General features: G+C 43.1%; 1 protein-coding gene across 1 annotated transcript; it reads right to left on the reverse strand.

The window, feature by feature from the left end:
• Nucleotides 1-1,056: 1,056 nt before the first annotated feature.
• On the reverse strand, nucleotides 1,057-26,593 carry NUAK1 (NUAK family kinase 1). Its single transcript, XM_009276990.2, has 7 exons — nucleotides 26,588-26,593; nucleotides 26,327-26,447; nucleotides 15,218-15,369; nucleotides 13,856-13,921; nucleotides 6,749-6,868; nucleotides 6,314-6,446; nucleotides 1,057-5,116 (listed from the first exon to the last, which is right to left on the reverse strand). The coding sequence occupies exons 1-7, from the start codon at nucleotides 26,591-26,593 to the stop codon at nucleotides 3,963-3,965; spliced, it is 1,752 nt and encodes a 583-aa protein (XP_009275265.2). The 3' UTR covers nucleotides 1,057-3,962.
• Between the last annotated feature and the right edge of the window lie 429 nt (nucleotides 26,594-27,022).

Consider the following 27,022-nt stretch of genomic DNA (forward strand, 5'->3'; position numbering starts at 1 on the left):
ACAGCAGCTAATCATTCCCTTTGTAATGTATTAACGGCTGCTTGCCTTTCTGCATCGTCGGCTTTTTCCCTTTATTCCCACTGGTTGTTAAGTGGTGATGATGAATAAATCTAGCACCTACAGCCATGGCTTCTTGCTTTAACAAGCTCAAGAGACAGAAAATGAATTAGAAAAATGAAAGCCTTTTTTGCATGATATCCAAACCTTGGATCCTAATCCAAACCACCTGTAATTTAAAAAGCAGAATATACACCACAGGTATCTTGGCTGGCTGCATCAAGGGTGAAGTTTAATGGCGTCTTGCTCAGAGCCAACATCAGGACATTGCCAACCATTTCCTTTATTTTAACAGGTCCCCAGCACACACAGCATACCTAACATCCAGTTTCCCTTATGATGCCCACCTGCTTTCCAAGAAAAACAATCTAAAGCCGCCTGGTTATCAAAGGGACTCCAAAAAATGAAAACTGACTCCCTTTTTCCCTCTCACCAGCTGATTACACCGACTGCTCAAAGCCATCTGACTCCAACCATCCCACATTTGACAGCAGCGGATGGCCACCAGTCTTTTTTGCCCAAACAACCCCTAAATTATACCAACAGGAACATTAAAGTTGTTAATAAACTGTCCTTCTCCCCGTCAGAGAGAGGAAAGGGCCGTGACCATCTGTCTCTGGGCTACAAATGAGTTGCGCCGTGTCTGGTCAGCCAGCCTGCTCCGTCCCACCTGCAGCACACCTGGCCCACAAACCTCATTCATCTCCAGCAGAGAAACCCCAGTCAGCTATTCTTCTCCACCAAACATTTCTATAGCTGAAAGCTCCGGGTGTTTTGCAGTGCCAAATGCTTCGTAGCACGGGAGTCTCTGTGGCCACCCACATTATATTCAAATGCACAAATGAGCCAAGAAGCTTTGCATAAACAACTTGGTACAATGTGCTGAGATGCTGCTGTATTTCTACATGACAAGTTCATTACCGTTTGGCTTCGGCTTATGCTGATGTACAGTGAAAAAGAAAAGGGAGAGAGAGACACTCTTCACAGTTACATTAATTTCGTTTTATTTAATAAAAAACAGTATCGGATTAAAAATACAAACACTTCGGGTGATTATCCAGCGTTTTCCCCTGTGTGCCTCGTAGAGCTCAAACCAACCAAGGATTGGGAGAAAAAAACAAAAAAAACCAAAAAATAACACCAAACAATTTTGGCCGGAGCTGTAAAATAATGTTGCACCAATTAAATTACACCAAATATATTATTATACCTTTGAAATGGCTTTCAGACCAATAAATTAAAAAAAAAAAGACAAATTCAAATAAAAAAGTCAACTTTGTATTACAAAAAAATTAAATAAAAATCACAACACTAATAATAACAATGTGCAGTCAAGTTTTTTTTTCTTCTCTTCTAGGAATGATAACATGCCAGTAAACATGTAACATGCCAGTAACATGCCAGTAAATCCCTACATAACATTTCCAGTTTGGCAGCAAGCAGTCACTCACTCATTCACATTTGCACACAAGGAAGCAGGCCTGGGCAAAAGCCTCGGGAGACAGGAGCCTTCAGGGTGCTCTTCACTTCCCTGCCACAGCCCGCTGAGTTCCCTTCCCTTCGTCCTGAAACCTCTACAAATCCATTCAAGGTTTAGCGCCAGATCTGCAGGGAAGTTGTCAATCAACGTAACCCCACCGACATGATGCTCCGTCATGTCAACGGGACAGCGCTGATTTACACCAGCTGAGGATCTGGCTCTTATGCTCCGGGGCACGAGTTAGAAGCTGTGGTTGCAAAGCACATCCTTGTTTCAGAAAGGCCATGGAGTTTATGTCGAGTTGTTTTAAAATGCACCACAGCAAACTTTTTAACTAAATACACTGCAAAATGGGGTGTTGATTTCGGATGGGCTAAAAGAGCACATGCAGGGCCTGTGAGAAGATGGGACATCTGAATATCATAAAGAGGTACGCATCTGTAGAGAAATGACCTGCAATTGCCCTTCCTGAGCAAATGGACAGTAAGCCAAATTTCACTTGACCACCTGAGAGCACGTCTCTCATAGATTTCATGGTATTGATGCCGTTTACTCCAGGGCCAAATTTGGTCCAGTGTTTCACAATAAGTAAAGGTTCTCCATAGAGGCAGATTAACTGATTGAGGAAATTCAAGCTCATTCATCTTTATGCTAGGCAGCCCAGTTGATTTTTAGGAGGAACTGGCAGACTTAAGTACCATGATACACCGAATAAAGAATCTGCAAGTGAAATAGCTCCCTGCCCCAGACACCCATGATTTATGGGGTTATCCCTGATTCCCAGGGAATCCCCAGAGGAACTCTATTCTGTTTCTGCACGATCTCTACGATTTTGGACACAGTGGGCCAAATTCTGCTTTCAGTTCCAGTTACAGGGTGGGAAAAGAGAGCTTGCCCCATGCTCCTCTGCTCTGGGTATGCGTGTAGACCTAAGTTCTGCGGCTGTGGATCATTTGACATCATAGGCTGAAACCTGCCACTTATTCGCACCAGTGCACCTTCAAGAAAGCCAGGGGCTATGTGCTCACGGAAATGAGACTGAAATGGGCCTTAAGATTCCAGTTTGCCCAGGCCTGTCAAACACACAGTGCCTTTCTGACATAGGCTTACATTCAGGTAATCCAGTAGACCCATGTGGTACCTTTATGGGAGTTGAAGCCTTCAGTCTGGATATTTAGATATGTCTGAGAACACAAACACATATCCTTCTCGTTTTTTTCAAACTGGTATCATTGCACACGCAGTACCAGCTACACTATATAGAGAGAGGCCTGCATTTTTACGCTAACCCTGTTATCAAATCTACCATTATCATTTCACCGCTCAATTCTTTCTGCTCTACCTACCTAGAAACATTTTCATTTGGAGAAAGGCATCTTCCCACTAACTTTCTGACCTCTATCCATTTCCTACATGCTACAACCTTTTCCTTACCTAACATTCTGGTCGCAAACTACCTGTCACCCTCAAATACTACAAGCTAACAGCAAGGTGGCACCATTTGCTGACAGCGACTGAACTCTAGATTGGAGGGTCAGTTAACCCTTGAGACCCTTTGTTACATCCATCTTTGTCTGGGCATTCATCTGGCTGGCCATTTTGAAAGGGTCACAAATTGAACACATGGGTTGAAATGCCTTAAAAGGTCATTTAGCTGCTGATAACATCTATTCCTTCCAGTTCCCATTATCGTTTCTGTGACTGCTTTTGCTGGTAGGAGTGGTAGTTGGAAACAATTTTAGGGCCTCCTGCTCACTGAAGAGCAATGGCTGTGGGAGGGGCCAGATCTGAATGCCCGCTCCACTGCTTGTCCACATATACCTCGCGAGGTTATTCTGAGATGAGTCTCTCAAATTATCTGTCCCAGAACGCGTTCAGAACCTCTCAGGTCACCCTGGTGGAAGGGACCATGGTGACCACCTAGCCTAGCCTCCTGCATAATGCAAGCCAAAGATTTCCAATGTGCAATGACTGTATCCAGATGAATAACTTCAGGGGGAAATAAGGGCTTTCCTTCTAAAAGGCATCCAAATTTGACTTGAAAAATTCAGCTTAGATAAAGCTAATCTAATATTAATTACAAACCTCTCAAAATGTGTGTCCCTCACTTCCAGTTTTAATTCTGTCTAGCTTTGACTTCAAGCCATCAAATCTTGATGCTTTTGTCTGCTAGATCCTGATGTGCTTTCATCACGTATACAAAGACCAAAGTTTTTTCTCTGGTCAGGTAGGTAATATTTGGAGGACACAAAATTAGAGAAGTGTGAGATGGCTTTGGGGCTACTTCACTAGGAGTTCAGCTATGTAGGTACAGTCAGGTCCTTTGAAGCAAAACCTACCATTGTCAGCAAATCAGTGACCTGGCTTACTCCATCATAAAGGTACACAGAAAAACTCCCTTCCCTCCCTTTCCATCTTCCCTCTGCTAGTTGAGCTTGTTGCAGATCTCTAGGGCTTTCTTGTAGACCTGAGTCACATCATCCATGTCTGTGAGAAGGGAAAAACTGCTGTCCCCCAGACGGTTGCGATAACGTTTTAGATACTGTGGCCGTGGGCGGTTCTGAAGTCCTTCGAAGTCTTGGATCTGGAGGAAATTTTCAGCAGAGACACAGCTCCGTATTCTCTGTCTGTTTGGCCTGTTCTCTTGCAAATCCAGCAAATCAAAGGAGTCACTGGACAAAATACTGTCATCACTAATCACGCTGGAAGGGCGACTATAACTTCGAGGTAATGCATCCCCAGGCAGGACCACTTCCTCCATGGCCTCCAGCGTTGGTGTGTCAGGGCTAATCAAAGCAGATTCAGTGCTGCTGGTAGAATACTTGCTGTTATGTTTCAAGATGCCCTTACGCCTGCAGGAGTGGCTGTAAGACCCATTTCTGGATGGCTCTGTGACCCCCGGAGAAGTGTCACTGTTTACTGTCTCATCATTATTGTCCAAGAGTTCAGAAGATTCACTTCGTTCTGGAGAGGAGTAATAGCCGGACTCCCTCTGCTGAGTCTTCTTTAAGATTCCTTTTTTTGGCATTAGTGAAGACTGCTTAGTGCCATATTTTCCTGCTACCTCTCCCTCCACAACACTTTTAATGGCTACACCAGTCCTACACAACTCTTGCTCCAGCTTGAAAGCAGAGGGCAAGACTGGGCTGACCACTCCTTCAATGAAACCTGCACTGTGAGATCGATGTTCGCTGTTGCTCCTTTTCTTCAGGATGCCTTTGGGTCTCTTGGAGGTGGGTTTGGATGCATTTTCAGCTCCTCCTTCCTGGATGGACTGTGCAATGTCATTTTCCTTTTTTGATTTTTTCAGAGACCTTTGTCTCTCTAGTGTGACTTCAGGACCTTTGGGCTTAGAAAGGCACTTCATTTTGGTATCAGTCTCTGGTTGGAGGCCAGTAGAACGGTGATGCCAATCAATGAACCTTGCCAGCAACGGGGACTCGGAGTCCCTCATGGCATCACAGTCACAAACACTACTCTTGTAGCCCCAGTTAACCCACCAGTGGTTGGCAATGTCTTCAATGGTTGCTCGGCGTTCAGGGTTCACCATCAGCATCCATCTGATAAGACCACGAGCATCTATGGACAAAGAATGCAATATAAAATATTTAGAATCTGAGCACTCTTAGTTTTGTCAGTTTAAAATGGAAGTATGAAGCCAATCAAATGGGCAAAAATAATGCTTCTTATAACAGGAGAAGTGAAAGGGGGCAAGGCTTTGGCCATCAGTCAATGTTGGAAAATGTATTTGAGTACTACTTCTTATCAGAAGAATATGATTCACCCTGGGAAATGTACACTGGGTTATCAAAGAAATTAATATTTGTACTGTATTAGTCAGTGAATAGTTCCGTATTACTGAAGGAAGTCACCAACCTATCAACTCTAATAATTACAAAACTTAAGAGGAAAACAAAGGGGACTTGGGATATTTTAAATTATCTACACATTATTGCTTTTGTATTTACTTTTTCCATAAACAGTGTAGTCTTCTGTATATTTTAAAGGTGTATTTTCATAAAGAGAGCAAGAAAGCAGAAAATTGAAAGGGATGGCAAACAAATGATACAAGATAAATATTCATTTAAATATAATTTATACATAGATGTTTAAGGCTGGAAGGAGTCATTATAATCAATGACCATGTTTAAGTCTGGAAGGGGTCATTATATAATCAATGAATGTTTAAGTCTGGAAGGGGTCATTATAATCAATGACCATGTTTAAGTCTGGAAGGGGTCTCAATAATCAATGACCCAGACTTAGTTGATGCTTTTCTGTCAGGTGACTGCTTAATCTGTTATCCTCTAAGTAGAAGTAAATGCAAACATAGTGGCATGAACTCAGATTTTAGCCTGCTTTCTTGGATAAGCGACTGCATCGCTCTGACCATTTATCTTCTCTCTGCTTGTGATATACCACAGTGTAGTTAGAGGACTGATCTGTACCAGTATGTTGTATTGGTTTACAGCTTGTCTGAACAATTCCACTTGCAATAGCTAACAGACCTTCCACTGTCATAGATCTAGTTAAAAAAGCCCGTTGCTTCCCCAAGCCACTAAAATCTATCTGCTATAAAACGTTAATTTCAAAAGGGCTTTTGGTAAATGCTGTACCCAGATGGGAAATGATAGCAGATGAAGTCAGTAAGGTTATGAGAGATTTTTTTCTTTCATCATTCTAATATGACACCAAAACCTGTTGGAAGGGGCTGGGCAAACCCTCCATTCTGAACTCCTGTCAGCTCAATACATTGTCCTCACTCCTTTTTTATACCTGAGGTCTGTGTTGGCTCACGATACTCTCCACTGCTGATCTGCCTGATGAGATTTTTATGATCGAAGCCATCAAAGGGCATCGTTCCATAAACCAGAGTGTAAAGCAATACACCAAGGGCCCAGCTGTCAACCTGAAATACAGAGACAATGTGTGTGAAGCCCAGGAAAGCTGACCCCACCCTTCCCCCTGCCATTAGCACCACAAGAGCAGCATCACATCCAGCTGAGCCTACTGATGGGCAAACCGGTATCTAACATCTGACTAACCACAGGCAAAGCAAACGAAAGCAAATGAAGCAGCTTGAGAACTTTCAATACGGGAGAGACCCAAGCAAACCCACGTGTGCGGTAACACTAGCATTAAGACTAACCCTCAAGAACATTATCATCAAAGACATCCCCATACCACCATGGAAAAGCTGACCCTTCTTACCTCTGGGCCTCTGTAAGGACGTCCATTAACTATTTCAGGGGAAGCATACAGTGGGCTTCCGCAAAAGGTCTGCAAAAACTTGTCTTTGTGATAAAGGTTGGAGAGTCCAAAATCAGCAATCTGCAAATAGAATTGCACAAGCCATCTGTAGTATTAACAATATCTTAATGCAACAGAAAATCCTTTATCAGGAAAAACTTAGCTATATTTGACCCTGCTGTAGGGCAGGGATCTTGACGTGGATAATCTCTCAAGTTCCCTGGCCAACCCATTATTCTATGATTTTTTGACTTTTCTCTCTGAAGATCCTCCAGAGAAGGAGGATCCCAGGTTAAATCCTCCAGATTAGGAACAAGGATGCTTTGGTTGCATTCAGACAGGTCACTGACTGACTGCACAACCATCAGTCAGTAATTTTATCCTGGATGAACTGCATATGCTTGCAAAGACAATCTCATACGGGGAGACACTGGGCCTGCTGTCCACTGATTGCTCTTCATCTTGTACAATCATTAATACCAAAGGAAAGGAAGCAGAAAGTACTACCGTTCTTATTGCGCACATGCAAGCCGAAAGCCAAGACCTTTAAATCCAACAGGAGGAGTGAGGCAGGAGCGTCACAGGAAACTAAGCATTAGAGAATAAAGTGATTTTTGAAATCATCTGGAACTTAGCTATGCTTGAAGGAGGGGGAAAGTGAGGCACTCGCTAACTCTTCCAGATTCAGGGACTCCGGCTGAGGAATCTGAGCTGCTAAGCACACGAGATGTCTATCATGAGATAATAAACACAAGTCTGGTTCCTAACTGGAAACAATGGGCCCAAATCTGGCTTTCCCAACACAAACAAAACTTCCCTTGAGACTGTTGGGAATTTTGCCCATGTAGGAATTGCAGGATCAGGTCCAAATATTTTGTTTACTTCAATTCTCTGTTCTTGTTCTTACAAAACAAAGGCTGAGGATAGCAACACTAAATACTCCCACAACCTTTGCATTTCCTTTGTTTCTCCAGCACAAGGCAACACATCTCATTTTTTATCTTGTTTAAAACCCAAACGCTTCTGTTTCCCAGAGATACTTTTATTACTGCCCACTATCGACATAAGGCATACATAAAAGACATAAAGCACAGGCATAAAAAAGGTATTCTAGCTATAAGAGACAGGAGTTTTCTCTGAGTTCTCTTCATCTTATTTGGGTCTTTTCTACCAGAAAGAAACTGAATCCCAGGAATTTTCACAAGAGAAAATTCAAGAAAACACAAAGTGAACAGAAAAGAAAAGGATTTACCAGCAGCATCATTCACTCCTGGCTTTCTAATACATGTATCACCAGTGCCTCTAACACCTGTTTAATTGCAACGTCTAGTGAACTCTTGGGAGACATAAAGTCTTTGTCTCCAGTATCTAAACTCCTACAGCTACACCTAAAAATGTCACAGTTGAGACCAAAATGAACAAAGTTGGTGAAGTATGGACAGAAGTTCCCAATTTTCTTTCTTTACCCCAAAACAGAAATATGTATATACACACTTTATCTATAAATACATACAGATATAGATATCGATATATAGATATAGATCTTTTTTGTTAGGAATATAAACTTTTTTAAAAAATATCATTTTCACAGAATTTTTAAAGTCACAGAGCAAATACGAGATTTCGTACTTCACCCTCACCCATTTTGATGTTCTGCTTGTGCAGGTGTTCCACCGACAATTGGGACTCATAATATCCCGCTCAAAGAGCAGCTGATTCCTGTTCATTAACGTTAATTCATCTCACCATGTCCATTCATAGTTTGAATTCACTCAGTCCCCCAAACAGCGTATTATCAACCCACAGCAGAAAATTCAGTCCTTAAATAAATGTGGTTTGTAAAATCTTCATTGTATGGCTGGAATGTCATTGAAAACAGCTGGTGTACAATTGCAGTCTGCAAACATATTCTCATGGCTCAGATTGCACTTAATTGCCCTAAATTCCACTTTCTTATCAAGTCACCCTGCCTGGCTTGCAGGAAGTTGGTTTTAAGCCTTATGAAGTGTACCCTGTCAATCAGGGGAAGAATGGGATCATTTCAGTGTTAAAACTTCATGCTGGTCATTGAGTTTTATTTTAGTTCAGGATGCAGCTAAGACAAGGGCAAACTCCGCACAGTGTGATTCCTTAAGAAAATACATTCCCTTAACGCCATGGAATGTATAAAATGCATGTGGATGTGCATGAATATATATATAGGGATACACATACCATTGTTCACACTAAAAAACTCTCAGACTTGGGCATTCATGTTTTCATTTCGACCATTCAGGAAAAGAGTATTTATGTTACAGTCCACTCCCATACTCACAGACTGATGTTTATCAGCTTTTCCCATTAAAACTGTCATGCCCCCCAAAACAAGATTAATAGAAGCCAACATTACTTCATGTTCTTGGCACTTAAATGGAACTAAGGCATCAAGTCAAAAAAACTTCCTAAATTGGGAGGAGCAGGGAAGTGGATTTTTATTCCCCTTGCTTCAGGAGGTGTATGTTTCATATTTACTGTTAGCTATGATAAACCAGATGTAATTTATTGTTTAAGTGTGGACTATAAATTCCATGAAGTTCGCACTCATGGAAATTGTCAGTTTTATCCCACTTAAAAATCTATCTCTCTATACTGTAGACAGAGAAATAATTAGGTCTCTTAAAGCAAATGAAACGTATGTGCAGCGGGTGAGACTTCCAGCAAGGTAAATCCCAATTACATACACTTACTCTGTATATATGAAACCCTCATGGGTTTTTAGTGGTTAGTCTGATTGGTGTCCCCTTACTGGCCCAAGAGAAAGTGCAGTTAGTAGGATTATGTTACTATTATACTTGCATTTTTCTCTCCTTCTATCACTTTGGGGTTGATCATACAGTTTACGTCAACCTCTGCTAGACATCTCTTTTAGGTGCAATTCCCAGCCCAGGAGCCGCCACAGCCCTACTGTGAACAAGGAGGCCCCCTCCATCGTGCCAGGCTGCATGACAGAGGTGTCCCTGGGGGTAGGTTGTGGCACAGAGCAGGGACACAGTATTTGGATAGACCAGCAAAAGGCACTAATTCCCTGGCTGCCACACTGGGCAGCAGTTCCTCTCCACCTCCCTGCATACAGTTTTGGGGATTTAGGCACTGGGGAGAGCTGCAGTGCTTGGAGACATGTGGTCCTCATCAGGCCAAACTGCAGGAGCTATGGGAGAACGGAGGCAGCTACACCCTCACCCCACTGCTAGTTCTTCTAGTAAATTCATACCTACAATGAACCAAAAACTAGCATCCTCAGTCCTTTTAAAACTAATGAAGAGAAGAAGGCATCACCAGAAGGCTTTTTTGAAGACCACCAAAGGCAGATGCCTAAAGCCGTCACGAATGTCTTCCCACAAAGAGCTTTCTAACTCACCAACTCAGGGCAGCTCTTTCAGTGCTTTGGGGTTGCCTTAGCCCTGCTGCCTGTCTGACCCTGCCCACCTCCAGCTGTGTTAGGATTATGAACAATGATATCCTCTCAATGGGATGAAAATGCCAGTGAGAGGCTGCTCTGCCGCCACGCGGCGGGGGCAGCAGCTGTACCCACCTCCTGGGAACCCGAGGCAAGCAGAGGGGGCAGCTCCGAGTTACCCAGAGCTGGAGGGTGGAAGGCAGCAAGTGCGGGCAGCTGAAAGGAGAATGGAGTAAATTTTAAGGTGAACTGTGCTGTTAGCAGCTGGCACATGCATGTGAGTAAGGAGAGGCTTGTACATGCTGCAGAAACCCTAATTTCATCACTGCATTATTTCTTTAAAGAATATGGCACCCTGAACAAGGTAAGAAAGCAAATAACATTCTTCTACCCTGGGAGGCTGCAGTGCCTTGGTGAGGTTTAGCTCTAGGATTGTGCCCCACTGTTGACCTCTGCAGACAGGCTAGCTCCCAGGAGAAACATTCACACTCGGGGTTTCTGCTAGATAGTTGGGTGCATATCTGGGGAGCAAGGCAAGGTACTGTTTGATTAATTGGCTGGATGAACTCCTTGTACCCAATAGATCTGCGTGCTTTTTCAGTCTCACAAGTGTTTAAAACTCACTTTATTCACTTATGTTTGCTGCATTTAGGTATTTTAAGTAATAGTTTGCAGGAAATATTTCTGCATACACCAAGTCCCTGAAAAACATATACCACAGATCAGATCACTTTCTTCCCCTCATCACCTTCCACCTCTGGGCTGTGGATCTGAAGAACTCTTCAAAACATGTAATTTTTTGTCAGCTTTCAGACACTCGTGTTTCCTAGTTGCTGTACTCCAACACATGACTCCGTTTCCAGAGACTTTTACTTACTATCGTAACTCTTAAAAAAAAGCTGATTATGTCTCCATACACTGCTTCACAACCTTCATTTAATTAGCTAAAATTTAAGAATGGTTTCCAAGTTAGTGTAGTATCATGTAGAATGGCTTGGGGCCCTTTTAGGTCGGATAATAATTTCTAATGGAATACTTGTCCTCTTTATTTCCTGTTCTAAAATATTGCTTAAGTTGCTATACATGGATCTATTTTTACAGTATCTTATTTTTCCTTCACATTACTATGACGCTTGTGTATATCACAATGTATAGATCACTGGCTTCTTCAGAAACATGTATTTAATTGCACATTGCACCCAAGAACAAAGGGATTCCTTTCATTTTCTCATTCTTAAAATCAAACTGCCAATTTTGTAAGTGCTCTGTAATCCACTGAATGAAATATAAATACGGGGAAAGTACAGATAAGACTGAAACTCCATTTCTAGAAAATGCCTTCCACTGAGTATTTGAAGCCATCAGTCAATACTAAACCCCAAACTGCATATTTCTCTTTTTCCGCTTGAATAAACCATATATAAATAGTCGCAGAATGAGGACCTGATAAATTTACTCCTAATAAATAATTTACAGCTCCATATGTGTTTCCTTGCCAACGGTTACTGTTTAGTGAAACAAAGAAAAAGTGGGAAGTAAAATTCTGTGCAAGTAACATAGAAACCACAGTAACATATTCAAAGCTTCAGCATCAGGGAAATAGTGGCAGTGTGCTTAACATCAAGTATTCAAAGCTGATCTTAGTCACGAGGCATAAAAAAAAGAGAGCGGGGAGAAAAAGGAAAACAATACAAAAAGTCATCTCTTGAAATAACTCAAATTCAAACGCTATTGATACTAAGATGTATGAAATTCCAACTGCTTCCCAAGCTCGGTCTATTTTTTAGCTGCATTTTCACCCTTTGCAGAAATAGTTACCAGGGGACAACAAGGGAGCTTGCAGCCACCTACCCACACTGAGGCAGCCTTGCCCGCTCAGAGGCGTGCCTCACGGTTTGCAGAGAAGTAACTGAGGAAAGGCTGGCAATATGCAAAATACCTACACGGCAGCTTAAACACAGCTCAGTTCAGGAAAGGAAAGCCTTCAAGAAAAAGACGTCAAAATGATTGGAAGGGATGTGGGGAGTTGCAGCTACCCAAATTTCTTCCACAGCAGTGCCACTCGCTATGGCAGCTGAAATGCATCTGTGGTTCTGAAGCCCCTGGGTCACCTCCACGGTCTGGAGGCGAACACGACACTGCCCGTCCCTGCCCCATCCTCCCGCTCTCCCCACAGGACGATTAGACTCCCATAAAGAAGAGAGGGGAGGGAGCGGAGCCTTCTGACAAAGCACAGCTCCCTGGAGGCTTGGGGAAGTGATTGGTTTTGCATATGAGGACCACAGTGCGGAGATCCAGGCCACCGCAGCTAGCAAATTCCCCAAATTCCTCTTTTCTCTTAAGAATTCTCTGATTAGCTGGGAAGATAGTTTGGCGTGTAATGCGGAAAGAAAGGTCATCCTGCCTGCGGAAGCCTGTTTCGTATACAATGTCCTAGAAAGGCTACTTTTTGTTTTCAGTGCTGCTGAGAACAGCTTGGGCTGCTGCAGCCGGTGTCCCTGTTGGAACAGGAGTGGGAAGGTTCGCTCTGACACTGGACGTTAAAAGCAAAACATCCAAGTATTGCATTGGATGGGCCTTCTGTAAAAGCCTATTTTTAGAAACCACATATTTATGTGCCTTTAATCCACTAGTTGATCCAAGTTAGCTTCTGTCATCAGCGCTACACAGATGGCAGCTACCATATGTTACTTTCCGTTTCCATTGCACATCAGCTTAAAATGAAGACAATCTCTCCAGCGTGAAGCGCCGAAGGCAGTGTGCGCAGCCCCGTGGCTTTCAGTGGAGACAAAATGAAGATCAAGGCTATTTAGATACTTGGCTACACAGGGAGCTCCTCGATTGCTTTGTTAATTAAGCAAGGATGCCCAAGCACGCACCAGCAGAAACTCTTCGGCGTCCCTCCCTCTGTTTGCCCATAGGCGAGCGCACCCAGCCACTCACACATACAGCTACCCAGGGAGGAACAAAGTTGAAAGTGAAACAGGTTCAGCCACCTGGAAACTACACTCATCTCTGCATTATTTATCTTCGTGCTACAGCCATTAGGAAAAAAAAAAAGAAGGGAAAAAAGGTCATTCCCATGCTTTCACTGGGGAGAAATGACATGGAAATGACATCACTGACATCACTATCCAAAGTATACGTTTGCGTCTGGAGTTCCAAGGCCATTTCCTAATGAAGCACATGTGCTTTACTAGGTTTATTTTGAAACTCTATTTGCTTATTTTCCAGCCATGATCAAAAGGACATTCAGAGTGTTCTGTAGGAGGCACTTGAACCCTGTAGACCAGGAGAGTTTTTTCCTAGCCTCAGCAGCAGCCAGCAATAATATCATTTGTACAATAAACCCGACTGCACAAAATGCTCTGCTGTTTCCTACCAGTAAATAGATGCTGCTTTGGGAATCATGGCCCATGGGTAGCAGGACAGGACCTTCTCCCCCAAATTATGCAAAGCTTCATTTAGCGTGTATGACTCGTCACCAGTCCCCAACCTCCAAACCCCTGAGCCTCTTGCCATATGCTGTTGCTTAGGAGCTGTTGCCATAACACTGGCTATTCTAACACCTTGGATAAAAATGTTACAAAACATGCAAATCCATTCTGAGAAGCTGAGAAAAAGAATCCTACCTTAATATTAAAATTGTCATCAAGAAGGATGTTTTCCAATTTTAGGTCCCTGTGGACAACACCGTTCTGAAACAAGGAAGAAAAAAACGGGGGAGAACATGAGAAAATATTGGGAAAATTAAAGGTGAGCTGGCAGGGTGGTCTTTGCATCTACATTTCAGGGCTGATTTCACTGTCATAACACTCACGGCCCAGTGACTAGTGACAGGCGATGTATTAGTCACTTGGTGTGTGGTTAAGGGAAGAATGACTGGAATCTGTCCTCCCACAAAGCCTCTAAAACAGCAGGGGGGTGGGGGGCTGGGGGGTGTCTTTTCGGAACTTAATTCCAGCCCGGATCCTGCCCCCACTGCGTGAAAGCAATATATTCTTCCCAGGCACCAGAAAACAATATCTGTCAATGACGTTAGTCCTTACAAAAGCCCTCGTTCCTCCAATGTGCAGCCACGTGGATCGGGGGAGTTATAATCCGAAAGGACTGTAAATGTTAGGGATGGAAGCGAACAAGCTGGGTTTAGGTCAGAGCCTTCTTTAAAGAAATTTGGGAAAACTTAACTGCAGAGGGAAGAGCGCTGCAGCTTTTCAGTGCTGCGCAGTGAGGACTTTGAAAACTGCCCTTGTTTATCAGAATTCAAGTGGAGATTAAAGTGTTTAAGAATTCAAATAAAAAATTGTGTTAGCTGCTCATTGCCTTTAGCCTCATGCAAGTTTTGGCTCTATGCAGTTGGTTCATAAGCAGGGATAAAAGGTCCATGATGACAGCCAGTCATCTACCTTGGGTTTAATTGCTTAAATTGTCATTCTAGTGGGTACCACGATGGATAAAGTCATTAGCAAAGGGCATCTTTCTAGTGCTCCTGCTACATCTGGAAAAGTTACTTTTGTCTATCCAGAATGAGTACATACTAAAGCTCATACATGAGCTTTCTCTTGGCTTTTTTCTTTCATATATTTTATCTCCTGTTCTAAAGTTGTTCACTTGCATATTCAAATTGCAAACTGTAATTTGTTTGAATGTATTAATATTAATGTTGTAGAAGTTCTATGGGATGCCTTTTCTAGTTCATGTTGTAAATTTTTTTTTTTTTTAATGTCAGGAGAATTATTTCCAAGGCAAAAATGCAATGTAGGGCTAATGTAGGGGAGTGGCTGGTATCTGCCATAACACAGGAAGACATCCTTAGTCTTTAAAAACAGGCAGTGAACTACCGCAGCACTTTTAATGGAGATCTCCTGTTGTACTGATATAATCACATGCTGCATACTTAATAATGAATGCTGTTGCCTCAGACATGCTTTGAAATATGTAAGTCACTACTCAGCCTTCAAATAGCATTTTTTAATATCAAATCCTTTGCTCACCTTGTGGCAGTAATGTACAGCAGAGACTATTTGTCGAAAGAAGTGTCTTGTCTCTCTTTCACTCAGTCGCCGCCTCTCACTGATGTAATCATACAACTCTCCTTTGCTTGCATACTCCATGATGATCACAATCTTATCTTTATTTTCAAACACTGCACAAGACAAAAGAAAAAAAAAAGCCACAGTTGATTCAATACATTTGAAAATTGACGCTTTAAAGGGTGAAGAAGACTTAGGATGACTGAACACATCCTTATGTCATCACTGCAGCCTGGAGAGATGTACTACTAACCCCACCGCAAAAAGCAAGCTCTAAAGCTAAATTTTTCCAGAGGAAGACTACAACATTTCAGACCAAGAGAAGGAAGTTGAGGCTATCTTCACTTTCATATGGCTACATGAAAGAAGGTCTTTGTCTCTATAATATGGGGTCACAGGGTGGCAGTCAACTTGATCTTAATGAGGTGAGGTGAGATGGACACTTGTGCTAGTGACACCTGAATACTAACCCTAGCTCCAACAGGGACTGCCTCTTACCAGTAGGACTGTTCTCTTGAGGCCAGACGACAGAAAGAAACAGGAGCTATCCATCATTTGGAAAGGGTTAACAGAAGGCATAATAAACCCTGCCTTCAATGACTGGCTGATACAGAATTGCCATTTGGCTTATAATTGACTGTTGGTTGGCTTTCACCTACCATCAAAATCCAACAAGTCAATTGATGCATGTGTCCTCTTCCAGCCCAACTATGCAACAGCATGGTGGGCACAGACAGCTGAGCTAGCAGTGCCTGCAATGTCTCCGGAGCTGTACAGCTCTCGTCAGTATGGCTCTGCACCCCATCTCATGCACCCAATCCATCCTCGAGCTTACTTATCTCCTGCCTCCACCGCGCATCCCATTCCATGCTGTAGATACATCCTTTGCCACTTGCGCAGAGCCAGCAGCAATGCGCAACTCCCGCATAAGCAGTGCAAGGAACATTCATCTAATACACGTCACAACTTTACTGTTCTTTGGGGCTGAGGGTACTCTGTGCCACATGCTGTCAAGGACTTCACTGCCAGTTGCAGATAACTAAACACTTAATCTAGTAAAGCAGGCTGTGAGTAGCCTCGAATTGCCATAATGCCCTGGCTGCTAAATAGGTTTTCCCTTCTGACACCGAAAATCCACTGCAACCCACTGGAAACTGACTGCACCTGCCATAAATAACCACTGCTCATATTAAAACATGGCGATTTTCCTTCTCTTTTTATCTGTGGCAGCAGCCTGCTGAGGCCAGGTCACGTTGGCAGCAAAGCATTTGCAAATTAACGAGGTTATAGGGGTTATTACAAACGGATGCTAGTTTTGACCAGCCCTACTGGAATGATGCCTTCCTATATCTCTTTAGCAAAGCTCAGCCACTAGTCCTTAGTGTTTTTTTTTAAAAAAAAAAAAAAGCTTCAGTGAAATGCGAAGCTGCCTCTTTCAACATGCAGATATTTGCTGCTCTTAGGCTTTGTCTCATGTCCTCTCACACCTTGTCACTCAACTCTACAAGCCTCTGCAGTTCCCTCTAACACCCCTGAACTCCAGCCAAACAGCCCTGATAAAAGGGAGAGCGAACAGCCAGATAAAATTGGCCGCTTCCTTGTCTGCTGGCCTCACTGTACCCCGAAGCAGAGGCTCCTGCCAGAGATTACATCCTATGTGCATCCTCATTAGCAATAAACTTCGGAAACTGGAAGAGCCGTCTCTGGATGGATTATACTTACAGTATCCTCTCCAAGAATGACAGACTGATATTGTCTGGGAAAAACTGAACATGCCCTGTGTCATATAGGGAAGTGCTGTGATGTGTTACCAATAAAGCAGTAATGTACACACGCATTTCTCTAAGCTTGGAAAGGGTTGTTAGATACAGGGTTGTTTAGGAAGGCAAAAAGAAATAGTTTGAGTAAGCTGAGACAAATCACTAAAAATGCTCTTATTTAAGAGATTTGATTTAAAAAAACAACAAAACCAACAAAAAACCCCAATCCCTCCCCCCAGAAAAACCCCAGTTGATTCAACGAGTTAGGGGTTATTACATCATGCGCATATCAGTGAAGTTGCCACATGGCACCACTGATCTCAGTGGACTCTCACAGGAGTACACACTCCAAGCAGTACCAGCCGAGGACCACCCTGAGCTCAGGGGGATGTTTGCCTCACCAGAGGGGCACAGAGGGGGGTGAAGGGGCCCTCGGCTCTTCCCACCAGGCTCCCCCAACCGCTGATGCCCTACCAGGTGCTCAGTGCTGATGATGACAATAACAGCAATAACAGCCCTGCTACGATGGAGCATTCTTCCAGACGGTGTTTTTATTAAAGTTTTGCCTTCATCACTCAGTCATGAGAGCTTTCTCAAATCATCCTTGATGTTCTGAAGTTTTAAATTCCAAAATCTAATTTTTCTGGACTAAAATTTTCCATATTAATACAAGTCCTGATCCAGACATATTTTCCTGCATTTCTACAGAAATGAAGCGGAAAGCACTTGGTTTGGAGGAACGTGCATTTAAAGGTACTTTCCATTTCAAGTTTTCTCTTATGCCCTCTAGGAAACTGAGACAATACCTTAAAATTGAATTTAGGAAAGCATAAATCACTGTTCCAAATTTTGAATTTTTGTCACAAAACCACACTAGAATCAATGAGAACAGAAGCACCCCAGTAACTTGTATTCGGGTTCCAGTTTACCAGCACACTCAGGTCAAATTGGCACATCTTTTTCTTCACGAGAGAGCATTATGAGGACACTACCCTTGGACTTAGATGACATTACAGAGGCCTCCTCAGCATCATCATAGCTGAACTATTACAGAATTGAACAGCAATTTAACTCTTCACCAAGGAGCAGAGGTGAGTGGAGAATCTTTTTTTTTCCAGGGAGGTGGGAGGTATTTTTTTACAACTGCATCATTTCAGTTTAGAGCACATCCACTGTATCAGCTGAATCTCATGAGAGGGCATGCAGCTACTTTCCTGCAGAGAGGGAACTGAACAGCAGACAAAAACGTCTTCAATGGGAGCTGCCACTGAAGGAGTAGGGAGTGGAAAGGCAGTAGGATTTATGTCTATACACACACACACAATCTTAAAGAGGAATTTAGTAGTCAAAACAATCAGGCACGTGACAAGGTGGTATTCTGGCAAGTCTCAGACTATCAGCCATGTACACCACAAATTTTCACAGCAGCAGTTAGGATGCCAGGCAGGCTTCATACAGACACTTCTGAACTTCCCTTCTGAGCACAGTATGTAGTTTTATAAACATATGCTCCAAGAAAGCATTATGGCCAATGGCTGGGGGAGGAGAGAGGGCATTAATTAAAGGCTGGATTGACTTACTGCAAATAATAATGAGGTAATAAATATACTGCCCTGTTAACACCTGGGCCGTAACCTGCAGGCTGATGACGGACGGATTGCCTCCATATAGCTTCTGGGACTGCTTGGTTCACTCTTTGTTTTTGTTGCGGATTATTTATTACCTGCCATCCTACTGCATATTCATTCCGAAACTCACCCCCGCCTAGAAGTGTGCCTGAACCCTGGCTGCAGCTATTGCCGATGGAGAAGCACAGCTTCGGCAGGATACTGTGCCCCAGGAATGCCCCGCAGCTTGCTACTGACGGGACAGCCATGTCATACAAGCCTGCTCCTCAACCCCGACCAAGGTCAAGGGAAGGAGGGAGGTTATGTGTAAGAAAGTTGGGGCTGCTCCTGCTTCTTTCAAACCATCAATACTCTGCAAACAGCTGGCCAAATAAGATAAGTGGAGAACTGTCAGTATCAACACCCAGACACAGTAGCAGGAGAGATGGTCTGTCAATCACAAATCAAGAGATGGGGGTTGCTTAGATACGAGGCATGAGCTCCATGTATTGGAGAAGACAGCAGCAGGAGAAATGCTTGCTACAAGCTGCGTGACATTTATTTCTGAGCCACTGTGCTTATTTCCACCACTCTGCAAGATGAGTTACACTGAGAGAGCTACAGCAAGACCTCAGTGTGGTGGGAGGGCTGCTGCACTATCTCAGCCATAATGGTCAAGTGGTGCAGGGTAGTGGTTGCAAAACGATAGTACTCCTTTGCAGACAGAGCCTGCAGGATGAAGGATTGACTTCTGAGACGGCTACACTTCCACCTGGCCACAGGGAAGGAGGGAGGGACAGCACTGTGAGAGCCATCAGGAACCAGGGAGCAGGAACGGGATATACCACAAGGTGCGAGGAACAACGTGATTGCGTCCCCAGCAGATGAGCAAGAGTACTGTGTTAATGTACTAAGACATGGGTCACGGCAACAGGGAGAAACAGCATTTTCCAGTGGGCTACAAGCTTGTTTGGGCTTGGTCTGTTCACCCCAAGAGCCTTAGCAGAGGCTAAGAGCAGCGCTCTACCCAAGCAGCAAAGGGTGCTTAAGATGCAGTGGTCAAAGAAAGATTTCTTACAGCTTTTCTTTAAACTCCCCCCTTTACTCTAACATGTTTGTTTGTTTGTTTGTTTGTTTGTTTTAAAAAATGACAGAAAGAAAGTTCTATATTTCTAGGCTGATAATTGAAACCAAATCTGCTGGCTTCAGAGCTCATTGAAAAATATAAATGTGAAACTGGGAAAGAACTTCACTTCTCACTACCAAAGACATATCTGAGACAAAGTACATTTTGTAACATCAACAATCTGCCTCTTTCACAGGCTGTTCTACTATAGCAATAATTCTTGGATATAATCTCTCCACTTATTTATATTTAGAGGCCGTGAAATGATGAACTCAGCTTCTATCTACAGCTCTCCATTTTCCAAATAGCACTGGTTGCGTAGGGACCTCTTGCTGATCAGCACTCTTCTGTTCTTTTCAATCCCACTGCTAAATTCTTCCCTTTAGCTACACCGAAGTCACCTCCACTGAAACTCCACGGGACAAGTTTGACACTGGATGAACATACTCACTATCCCTCTTAAATGCTAAGATGGACTTCGCCCTAAAAGCGTTGAAAGCCCACACGGGCACGGTTTTGCAAACATCAGTCAGAAAGATTTAATAGTACATTGTACACCTCTTTATTAGCACAGTTCGCTTTGCACTGACTTACTACCAAATTCAAAAAGCAAAACAAAGCAGGCGGCTTTTGCCCTTCCTCCAAGCTTACAGGATGCTAAAGTCAGAGTGAGTGCCGAGGGGGGTGGATTTTTTTTTTTTCCCCCTTAATGGACTACCTCCTTGTGGGCTGATTCCATTTGGTTTACATGTAACCCTGGGGTAAGGATTTTAGTTTGTTAGTTTAAGAGGGGCAGCCAATCTCTTCGCACTGGAACCATTTGAATTCTCCTCATGCCTTTGCTCTCTATCAGAGCAATCTCCTAAATTAGTTCCAGTATGTTGACATTCCTTCCATCTGGTGTCTTTCCATTCAGCGGTATTTTTATTACTCTCCTAACAGCCGCAGACAGAAGTACCTTTCCACTGCTACAAAATGCTCTTTTATTAAAGGTCAGCCAAATCAAAAGAACAAGCAAGTTTGTTTTTAATTTTGGAGATGCAGACTAGAATAACCTTTTCATTCAGAAAAGTCATGTATGACCCAATTACCTCACTTGTGTAATAAGGCTCGAATTATTCTTCAAAAAGACATGTGAGTACTGAAAAGTGTTTTCTACCTTAGAAATTCAGCCTGATGCGTCTTCTGTGTTCTTGACTGCTTTGAAAGCTTTACAGCCCCTTGGCGTATTTTTTATTTTGTTTTTTTATTATTATTATTTTATAACTGTTTTTTTAATAGAGCATACAGCAGACATGAAAATATCCAAGGTCCAATGTAGAAAACCTTTTGTATGCATATGCATAAATTTATGCATATGCTTAATTATAATTGAAGATAGCAAGATATAAAGTATGTTTTAAAGCTAAGCTTGTGTTAAATTGTTTTCCTGAATTATGGCCTTATTCAGCCGAATTGTATCTCTTCTTAAATTAAGGATCCTGCAATAATAACTTTAAATCAGACAGCATGCCAGAATTTACTCCCCAGAACGGAGATTAAATCAGAACGAGAACCATTATCCTTGCCAAGGCTGTTTCTCAGAGACTGAGACTGAGGATATGCAGATTTTGATGGTCTACTCTTTAAAAAGGAAGGAAAAATGAGAGTTGCTAATTCGGCCACAATAACATGTTACACTAATTGTCTTTTGTTTCAGCAAAGAATACAAGAGCTAATTCCCCTTTTTTTTAATTATGATTACAAATTGCTGAGGAACTTCAGACAAGCAAACATTTACATTGCAGTGGGAGGACTGTGTAAATGGAAAGACAGAAATAAATTTCATCATTGCTTGCAATCATTTTGACATCTGAATTGGACCTCCCAGTGATCTCATACATCTGAGTTCATGTCATGACCGACAAAGCGTTGTTTAGGCGATCACCCTGAATGACAGGAAATTCATAAAGGTGGGGTATGGTAACTAAAGAGTTAAGTTTGTTTATACTTGTTTCATTACTATCGCCAGACTTTCGAAATATTACTTTATGTTCTTGGACATTATCAACTGAAAACAATGGGAATAAAGCACTCAAAGGTCAAAAGCCTACATAATTAGAGGAAATCAATTAGAAATGTGGTTAAATAGTGTCACTGCTGAAGTACTTTCTCCTGGCTAAATAAAAAAAAAAAAAAATCATTCCAGCTTTCCAACTTTCATCATTCTTGTTTAAAGCCCAGTCGTTCACGTGATGTTTTAAGGGACTTTTGACTTTTTCAGGTGTTTTGCACACAGAAGGGATGAAGTCATTAGACACCAAAGTTTGTTTTGATTACGTCTGAAAACCAGGAGATAGCAGAGGCTGGGACAGAGGCTGGGACCGCCTCCCCAGCACTGTCAGCCTGAGACACATAACTCTGTTCTGCCCACACACAAACCCACCGATGGTGCGAGCTGCCACCTTGGTCCCCGGCTGCCTGCCCCATCCAGGGGTGCGCATCGCAGCCGATGGCGGGGGACACTTGCCTGAGCTGGTGCTGCTGGGGGGGACTCAGTCTGTCAGCAATGGCTCGTGTCCGCGCACCTTGACAGCTGCCACCCAGGCAGACTTTTGGCAGCGCAGCTGCTTTCGCTGATGACATGGTGACTTGACTGACACAACTCCAGGAGCCCTGCATTGGAGACAGGCCTCTGTGTGTCTGAAACACCAAGCCTGCATTTGCTGTTTGTTGCATGAAGTCTGCCACAAAGTGTGAGATTGAACGTGTATTTGGCAAGTAAGATGAGTATCGTGAAATACTATGCCACCACCGTTACACACTGTCCAATCTTCTTCCGTTGCCTTTGGGATTTGAAAGTACAGAAGAGCTGAACCAGTTTCCTGATTAACCAAAGCATGCAACCTAGCTCAAGTCATTGTGCACTGGTAGATACCTGACAGAGAATCTCTGGGCTTTTTCTTAAGAGTACCAAAAATGCAACCTAAAAAAAAAGTAAGAAGTCCCTCTTACATGGGAAATGCATTTTTTGTGCCTTGTTGCTGTGAAGGGTCCAGCACTGTTCTAAGCATCCTGGCCCCAATCCAGCAAAGCACTTCAGCACATGCTTTCCTTCAGTTACTCGTTCATGTTAATGCCATCGTGTTCCACAGGCACCGAATTGTGATCCTAATATTTATTCATTCTTCAGGGAATATCTTCATTAAACTCTTTCTACAAACATGTTACCTAATAATCTGTTCATTTTTAAGTGCATTTTGCAAATGGGCGGACTTTTCTGTACGGTTATGCTGACCAAGGACAACTCTTCCAGCACAGAAACGCTCACGTAGGCACTGTACTTCACACTACAAAGACTTAAGAGCTCACTCCTGAATGTACCAAGTGTAACTTCACCCTCATGATCGGTCCAACACATGTTTAAATGTTTGCAGAATCAGGCCTGATGCTCTTTCCCTGGTTTAGCTTCTATAAAGTATTGCCAGATGAGATAGATTTTGCACTCAGGCTACCCCTGGAAAAATATGTTAGCTCTCAAAGGCTTTATTATCAAATCCCGGAGTTTTCAAGGCAAAAAAGAAATAGGGCAGGGGAAGGGCGAGGGGGAGACAGACAGATGAATGGACAGAGGCATTATTCTATAAATTAAAATTTATGTGCTGAAATCAGAACACTGCTAGCAAAGCCAGCTTCATTTATCCAGTCCCTTTCAAGGAGTTTAAAGTCACTTGAAAGAGCACTTCCCTCGCAGCCGCGCTCAACAGATCGCCAATTACAGCCCTGCTGAGAGGATGGAATTTCTTTGGAGTGACAACTGTACGTCTGCCCTCGCGGTAACGGGCAAGCTACGTGCCTTTTGTTAGGTTACAAAAAATATCTCTAAACTGGAAAGCTTTGTTTCCACGCATCTGAATTTGTTCGGTATTAAAAAAAAAAAGATAAGCTTGTGTTTACATAAAGTTGACAAATTCAAAGGTTAATTGCTTTTAAGCAGGCAGGTCAAAAGGATACCTAAACAAGGATCCTACTTAAGGAAAACACATGTTTGTAAATGCAATGCAAAGAGCTTTCAAGGATATTACGGGGACATACAGCATTGTCCATGCCAGGTAGATCTGTGCAACCTGGCACCTACAGAAAGCGCTGTCAGTTGTGCAGTGGCAGTCTGAAAACCTACAGTAAAAATTAGTGAGAGAGGAGAAAAATACCTGTGGGGTGGCTTCAGCTTAAAAGTTAAGCATCTGATCTAAGTTAGTCAGCTGGACTCCATCTATAGCCAACAGGAGCCTCCAGTATGTCGTTTATCCCACCTATCTGAAAAAATATCTCCCAGGAAGGAGCAAACCACCCTGTGTAGATGCTGATCTCTCTTGACTAGAGAGGGAAACTAGACTTCTAGTGCACACCAACTGCCTAAATGTTGGATGGCTTAAATTTGGTGAGATTAAGCCCATCCCTGAGGATTGAATAACTTCAACATTTTGTGTCAGAGGATAGCAATATTATCACTCTTTATGCATCACTCAAGAGGAATAGCCATGTGTTTAAAATCCGACTTCAAGAGGATACAAATACTTCAGTCTTAGATGTAGTCCCTTAACTTCACTACAAGTACTCTTCAGCTTAAAATGAAGCACACACTTAAGGATCCCTGAGCTCACATCCTTATCTCTGGGCAGTACGTTCCTCTGGATTCAGCTGTGCAACCACACGTCTTCCCAGTGCTACAATATCTAAGTTACAGCATTGGCTGCTAAAGGCCAAATACCAGCTCTGACTGCTTGGAAAGGCTGGATGAGCTGTATAGCTGCTATAGCTCTGCTCTGTGTAACTCCTTCCAATGGACTACAGTCCAACCAAGAAGCTGACTTCCACTGCCCATCCCTTCAGGCCAGGAATTAAACATAAGAAGCCATGAAAGGCTGCTCTGCTTTCTAGAAAACGAAAAGGAAACAAACCAGTAACAGAATGGAAAACTTCCCAGAAACGAGAGAAAAAACTGCCTCCAGGTTTGCCACCGCAAAGTGCTGCTGCTGGCTGACGGACCACAGGAGGACCACAACATCACCTGCTGCAGGCGCTCGCCCTCCTGCAGACGGGATGAACCCTCCGTCACGGAGCCTGACTGACTCTGCTGCAGAAGTGTTGCTCCTCCCTCCGCCGGGCCAGAGGGGAAAGTTTTGCTTCCACGGGACTTTATTGTCTGCTGCTTAAAAATGCTGTAATCTTTTTAACTTTTACAAATGTTTTAACTCAGTAAAAACTATTTAAAGTAAGGACGAGAAGGGCAATTGGTCAAAGGACCACAGCATGCTTAATCTTTTTTCTTTCTGAGTTCCCGTGCACATTTGAAATAACTTTTGTTCCATTTGCAACCCACATGCTGACACAGCATCCCTCCCCTTTTCTGTTCCCAGATCCTGTTATGAGTTTATTCAATAAAAAGACAGATATTCATCTCTTTTCAAGTACAAGAACATGCTTTTGAATAACTCAATATGTGATACTGTAACAGTACTCCAAGCCAGCTCGTTTTAATCAGTCGTATCAACTCTCAGAGTGGAGCTGCCATATACATATCATCACCTTGCGCATTTACCTCACGGGTATGTAAATACGAAGGGCTAAATTCGGGCTGCCTGTTCTGCACAGAGGGAAAGAGATGATCCCCGGGGACGAGGCTGCCCAACCCAGGTCCCTCCAAACCTCTGGAACCCACAGCCCAGGTCTGTTATGTGGCCGCCCTCCTCATGGCAGCAGACCTCTCGGCCGGTGTCTTTTAGCACGTACCCGGCCCAAACATCCCAGCTAGAGCTGGGATGTTTCTTGAGGAAGGAAGGAAGGAAGGAAGGAGGAGGAGATTTAACTACAGAGTGACACTCTATAAATATATAAACAAACAAACAGGCAAATCAGGGAGGAATGCCCCTGGCTTCCTGCTCCTTGCTGTAGGACCAGGGAGCAGCTCCCGGAGGCAGGAATTAGCAGGCTTCCCAGCTGTGTCCCAGGAAGAAAGGAGTTAGAGGGGGAAGACAGGATGAGGAAACAGGAACAATAAGCCAGCGACCAGACTGACAGGAATTTGTGCAGAGGTGGATAGGAAGCGGATGCTGGGATTCAGGGGAAAAAAGCAGCGATGACAGAACCAACAAGACTAACCGGCAGGTAAGGGAGGACCAAAGGCCTAGAGCAGACAAGGCTGGTCTTGTGCAGTCCAGGGAAAATAAAGCACACAAGGACTGGTTTAGAGGCTGGGTATACATAAGCGGACATCAGGCTGGTGCGTGAGTGAGGGTGAAATTAAACTGAACTGTCCAACAGGAGCAAAGAGATAAGGTGATACACGCAATGATTTCCCACCTGCCATGGACCCAGCGCTCAAGTCACAAATGAAGAAGCTCCTCCAGGCAAAGGGTTATGCATCTGTGGAACATTGGTGGTTCAGAGGGAAAGTAGTGCTCAAAACAGTCTTTTTGGTAAGGGATGGGTTACGCTAGGAGTAGGGGTTTGTTTGGTGCATAATCTCAAGAAACATGAGTATCAGGTCTGCAAGAACGTAACAGAGCAGTCAGGGCGGAGAATCGTATTCACTAACCTTCATATATGGTGATGATATGAGAGTGGCTGAGGGATGACATGATCTCAATCTCCCGTCTGATGTGAACCATATCTTGTTCATCCTTAATTTTGTCCTTACGAATGGATTTTATTGCAACCTATAAATTCAGGAAATCAAGCATTATTCTTGGAACTGAACAGATGCATATAATCCATTAAGGAGAGTTCAAAAAATAAATACAGATGTTAGATGTTGGCAGAACGTGGAATGACCAAAACAAAGCTTTAAAATACAAACCTCCATGCCCCAGCTCCTTCATTTTATAGCAATAAATACACTCATTACAGTAATGGGTGACATGAAGTTTTAGGGTCTTCAGGTCTTAGGACTTCACTGAGGGGGAACACAGCATCTTTTGGAAGGATCTCTGTGGTAGCCTAAGTACTCTCCATCTGAGGCAAATGGCAAAACTCCCAAAAGATTTTGATGAGAAGTACATTTGCTTAGACATGATTGCATCTGACATTTTCAAACAGAAGCTTTGGAGACAATTTCTCTGAAATAGGTTTCTCTGAAGGCTGATATCTCTGATGGAACGGAGGCAGGGAATCCAGGGTGCCAATTACAAATTTGTATTTGTCCGTGTTAATACACAGAGGATCACATTAACACAGGTTGCTCCACGGTTCTCTAAAGCAGGCAAACTGCTCAAGATTTATGACTTATTTAAAA

Source organism: Aptenodytes forsteri, unplaced genomic scaffold, assembly GCF_000699145.1.
Source record: "Aptenodytes forsteri isolate BGI_AS27 unplaced genomic scaffold, ASM69914v1 Scaffold482, whole genome shotgun sequence".
In the NCBI taxonomy this organism is placed as follows: Eukaryota; Metazoa; Chordata; class Aves; order Sphenisciformes; family Spheniscidae; genus Aptenodytes; species Aptenodytes forsteri.

Bases quoted from the DNA above. Each gene is read 5' to 3' on its own strand.
- NUAK1 (XM_009276990.2), bottom strand. The intron at 6,869-13,855 runs GTAGGATTCTTT...TTCTATTTGCAG, and splicing joins ATGACAATTTTAATATTAAG to ATTGCTGATTTTGGACTCTC. The intron at 6,447-6,748 runs GTAAGAAGGGTC...TCTGTATTTCAG, and splicing joins GTCCTTACAGAGGCCCAGAG to GTTGACAGCTGGGCCCTTGG.